This window comes from Calidris pugnax, unplaced genomic scaffold (genome assembly GCF_001431845.1).
Source record: "Calidris pugnax isolate Ruff unplaced genomic scaffold, ASM143184v1 scaffold180, whole genome shotgun sequence".
Lineage (NCBI taxonomy): Eukaryota > Metazoa > Chordata > Aves > Charadriiformes > Scolopacidae > Calidris > Calidris pugnax.
This window is the reverse complement of record NW_015090916.1, coordinates 960,712-965,181: the sequence shown is the minus strand read 5'-3', so window position 1 is coordinate 965,181 and position 4,470 is coordinate 960,712. Positions and strand designations below refer to the sequence as shown.

Genomic DNA, 4,470 nt, shown 5'->3' with positions numbered 1-4,470 from the left:
GGGGGGGCGCGGCTAGGCCGGGGCGGCCTGTGAGGCCTGGAGGAGGCGGGGAGGAGGGCAGCGGCCTGCCCCGGCCGCAGCGGCCTGTAGGGACCGGGCGCCTGCCGGGGGGGCGGCAGGGAAGGCGCCTGCCGGGGGGGCAGCAGGGAAGGCGTCTGCCGGGCCACAGCGGCCGGGGGGGTGGGCAGTGAGCCTGTGGGGGTCACAGGACAGAGACCTGCCCAGGCCACAGCGGCCTGAGGAGGCCAGGGAGCTTGTGGGGAGCGGCAGGACAGGGGGCTGCCCGGGCCGCGGCGGCCTTTGGGGTCTGGGTAGAAGGATGTGAGGGCCAGGCCCGGGGGAAGGACCTGCCGGGGGCTGCGGCAGCCCCCGGAGCTGGGGGGTGACACAGGATGTGGAGGGCAGGGGTGAAGGGACAGGCAGGGGGAGGTGGGAGGCAGGGCCTGCTGGGAGGTGGAAGGAGGGTGGGTGTTGGCAGGAATTTGGGGCCTGGGGGAGACGCTGCCCTGAAGAGTCGGGTTCCCACGAGGCCCCTCGCTGCCCCAGGGGGTGACGCGGCTCCTGCTCACCAGGATCCCCTTCTTCAAAGAGATCATCGTCAGCTCCTTCGCCTGCGACAGCTGCTCCTGGTCCAACACGGAGATCCAGTCCGCGGGCAGGATCCAGGAGCAGGGCGTGCGCTACACCCTGGCTGTCACCTCCCGGCAGGTGAGCTGGGGCTCCCCTCCTCGTCCCCACCTTTGTCCCTCACAAGCTGGTCTTGCTTGAGCAATAAAGTGTTTATCTTCTGTGCTGTTTGAGAAGTAGCCTTATTTGTTTGGTAGTAACCATTTAAAGCCCAAAACGTGCACATTTCTGGTGCACTCCTGTGCACAGGTAGCTCTGTCAGCCTCTGTATTTGCTAACGCTGCTGCTTTGGTGGGCGCTGCGTACCCCAGCGTGGGGTCTGGGGACTCAGGGTCCTCTCGGGGACCCTAACTCTGCTCCTGGGCTGTCGTGTGCAGGACATGAACAGGGAGGTGGTGAAGACCGACTGTGCCACGGCTCGAATCCCAGAGCTGGACTTCGAGATCCCTGCTTTCACCCAGAAGGGAGGTGGGTGCTTGGCCTGCGCCCCTCGGCGTGCCCGGGGGTGCGTGGTAGACGCCCGTTAAGGGCCCGGCCTCCTGCCTGTTGGGTCAAACAAGCTTCTCTGGGCCAACCTGCGGAGGCTGCAGGGGGTTGGTGGGAGCTGGCAGGGCGGGCAGCACCGCTGTGTCGTGCTTAATGGTGCCATCATTTCTGTTTTCTTTTCTTCTCCAGTTCTTACTACCATCGAAGGGATAATTGACAGAGCTGTGGCGGGCCTGGAGCAGGACCAGCCCCTCCGCAGGGTAAGGCACCGTGGGAGGGGAAGCTCCTTGGGGGCACCCGCTTGGGAAATGGGTGTTTTTGTTCCTCCTCTGCCCGTTGTCTTTGCCCGCTGCTGCTGAGGGGAGTGTTACAGGCTCTCTGCTTTGTGCTGTGCTCAGCGCTGGCTGCCCCTGGCATCAGTCTCAAAGGTGTCCTCTTCTGCAGGCAACGGATGAAGAGGTGGCAACTAAAATAGATGAGTTCATCGGGAAACTAAAGCAGCTGAAAGAAGTACATTCCTCCTTCACCTTTGTGAGTGCGGGCAAGAGCGCGGCCCCTTCCTGCATGGGGGAGGCGGGGGCTGCCTCCTGAGGCCTGGTTCTCCCCTAGATCCTGGACGACCCCTCAGGGAACAGCTTCGTGGAGAACCCTCACGCGCCGCAGAAGGACGATGCCCTGGTGGTGACTCACTACAGGAGGAGTCCCCAGCAGGCTGCCATGCTGGGGCTGGAGGTACCGGGGAGCTGCTGGGGGCTCAGCCCATGCCAGGCCAGGGGCAGCAGGGCCGGTCAGTGCCCTCGCTCCCTGGGAGGCCCTGGGTTCAGGAACAGAAGTTGATGCTGCTTCTGGTGTCCCCTCTCGCAGGGAGAGGAGCCGGAGGAGAAGCCAACTGAGTCCACCGAGGATCTGAGGAACGAGGTGGGGGACTTTGCAGCACGACGGTGGCCGTGCCTGGGTGATTTCTGGGCTGGCTGGGACTTTCTGATGCTCTTTTTCTTTCGTTCCTGGGACCCAGGTGCTGCAGTTCAACACCAACTGCCCTGAGTGCAATGCTCCCGCCAGCACCAATATGAAGCTGGTGCGTATCCTTGGGCACAGGTCAGTGCCCACTGCAGGGGTCTGCGTGGGGGCTGGAGGGGTGGGAGCCTCTCTGTGGTGCCTCGGGAGGGGCTGAGGCTGAGAAGAAGGCACAGGCTGTGAAGAGGGCACAGGCTGCTTCTCCCAGACCTTCCCTTCCTTGAGTTTTCCTTGACTGCCTGCTCCAGAAATCCCACACTTCAAGGAAGTGATTATCATGGCCACAAACTGCGACTCCTGTGGGCACAGGACGAATGAGGTGAGCTGGAAAACCACTGAGGCTTTTCTGGGGGGCCGTGGGGAGGGGAGTTGGTGGTCTGGGCTTTCTTGGTGGGGGGTTTCTTGGTGTCCCCAGCCTCGGCTTCATGGTGTGGCTGTTGGGGAAGCCGGGCTGGGAGGGAGGTGGGATTTTTGGGCGGTGTGGTGAGGAGCATTGTGGTGGGTGAAGCAGAGCTGCCTTGCTCACTTCTGGGCGGGGGGCAGAGCAGAGGGGAGCTGTGCAGCCCCTGCTGTGTGCGGTGGGGTCAGGCTGGCTCTGATTTACCTTCCAAAACACGGGAAGGGGGACTATTTGGGCTTGAAGAGCTCCACTTGGTGCAAGTCAGCTGTCCCCAGGCTGGGAGTCTGCTCTGAGCTGCCAGGGTGAACCCTCTGGAAGCCCCGTGGCACGTGTTTAAGTTTAAAAGTATAAATTTTTGAGTGTAAAAGTCTGGGAAACTGACTGCTGGGTGTCTGCAGGTGAAGTCTGGGGGAGCCATCGAACCGCAGGGCACCAGGATCACCCTCCGGATTACAGACCCTTCCGACATGACGAGGGACGTCCTAAAGGTACCGTGCCCGCCCTGCCCTCCTGCGGGGGGTGTGGGGGGATCCGGGGCACACGGGGGCACTCACGGGGTGCTCTGCCCCGCAGTCGGAGACGTGCAGCGTGGAGATCCCCGAGCTGGAGTTCGAGCTGGGGATGGGAGCGCTGGGGGGCAAGTTCACCACCCTGGAGGGGCTGCTGAAGGACATCAGGGAGCTGGTGAGTGCCGGGCTGGCCGGTGGGGCTCAGACCCCCATACCTGGCCCGGCTGTGGGGCCGGGGGTGTCTCTGGGCTGGCTGAGTGAGTGGGGCTGCTCTTCCCAGGTGGAGAGAAACCCCTTCACGCTGGGGGACAGCTCTGCGCCCGGCAAAGCGGAGAAGCTGCAGGAGTTCATCGGGAAGCTGCAGGAGGTGGGTGCACTCTTGTTTTTTCCGGGCTCTGGAAGGGGGTTTCCCCACCATCTCTGCAGCTGGGAAGTTTCTCTGAGCTCGGCCAGCCTCACCGTGCCTTCTCTCCTTGTTTTACCAAATTGTTGCTGGTTTTTAACTGAGGGAAACATTAGAACTGAACATCGTGGTGCTGGAAGCGCTGAAGGATCAGGATGAGCCTTAACACCTGGCCGTGCTCTCTTTCTGCAGATCATTGAGGGGAAGACCAGGGCTCACTTCATCATGGATGACCCTGCGGGCAACAGCTACCTCCAGGTACGGCGCTGTGCCCTCGCAGGGCGGGCTCCTTGGAGTCTCCTGAGCAGTTTGGGGGGGTTTTCTTCTTTATTTCCCTGAGGTGGGTGGGTGGGCAGGGTTCCCTGTGGGCTCTGGCAGCGAGTGGGTCCCTCCGGGGAAAGCTGGTGGTGGCTTTGTGGGAAGGAACATGGGAGTGATGTCTGCTCCTGGGGCTGGGAATGGGAGGTCTGGGTCGTGCCCTCCGTGGGGTGATGGGCAAGTCTGGCCCTCGGTGGGGGGAAATCTCCTCTGGGGCACTGGGGAGGGGTGAAAGCCCGTGCTGGTGCCCAGGGCTTGGAGAAGAGGGGTGCGAAGGAGACCTCCATCTCGCCCCACAGAACGTCTATGCCCCGGAGGAGGACCCGGAGCTGAAAGTGGAGCGCTACGAGCGGACGTTTGAGCAGAACGAAGACCTGGGCCTGAACGACATGAAGACGGAGGGCTACGAGTCGGAGGGAGCCTCGGCCCGGTAGCCAGGACCGGCCGGGACCCCTTCAACCTCTTCCTCCCCGAGGGACGCGGGGACCAGGACTTCTTTGGGGCCGGAGCCCCTCTCCCCTTCCCGGGGGTGCCAGCCCTGGGGCAGCCGCTCCAGCCCGCGGGCGGCAGGGCCTCCCCTGTGGGTCCCTCGGGGCGGGAGGGGGGCGCTTCGGGGTGCCTTCGGGGCTGCGACCCCCAAATAAAAGGTGTTTGAAGGAGGCGCGGTGTCATGGTCTCCTCCTCCTCCTCCTCCTCCTCCTCCTCCTCCT

The 4,470-nt window shown here is 63.3% G+C and overlaps 1 protein-coding gene across 1 annotated transcript; it reads left to right on the top strand.

Annotated features, from left to right (window-relative positions):
• Window positions 1-422: 422 nt before the first annotated feature.
• On the top strand, window positions 423-4,420 carry ZPR1 (ZPR1 zinc finger). The gene is made up of 13 exons (XM_014949521.1): window positions 423-708; window positions 1,005-1,095; window positions 1,303-1,373; window positions 1,558-1,644; window positions 1,723-1,845; window positions 1,978-2,031; window positions 2,129-2,195; window positions 2,379-2,449; window positions 2,929-3,018; window positions 3,104-3,214; window positions 3,320-3,406; window positions 3,635-3,700; window positions 4,060-4,420. The coding sequence occupies exons 2-13, from the start codon at window positions 1,008-1,010 to the stop codon at window positions 4,192-4,194; spliced, it is 1,050 nt and encodes a 349-aa protein (XP_014805007.1). The 5' UTR covers window positions 423-708; window positions 1,005-1,007; the 3' UTR covers window positions 4,195-4,420.
• The last annotated feature ends 50 nt before the right edge of the window (window positions 4,421-4,470 follow it).

What these genes read in the sequence shown, in the direction of transcription:
- ZPR1 (XM_014949521.1), top strand. Translation starts at nt 1,008, where the DNA reads ATGAACAGGGAGGTGGTGAAGACCGACTGTGCCACGGCTCGAATCCCA. An exon ending in CCGAGGATCTGAGGAACGAG is followed by an intron (nt 2,032 to 2,128) that starts GTGGGGGACTTT and finishes CCTGGGACCCAG; the next exon opens with GTGCTGCAGTTCAACACCAA. An exon ending in TCATCGGGAAGCTGCAGGAG is followed by an intron (nt 3,407 to 3,634) that starts GTGGGTGCACTC and finishes CTCTTTCTGCAG; the next exon opens with ATCATTGAGGGGAAGACCAG.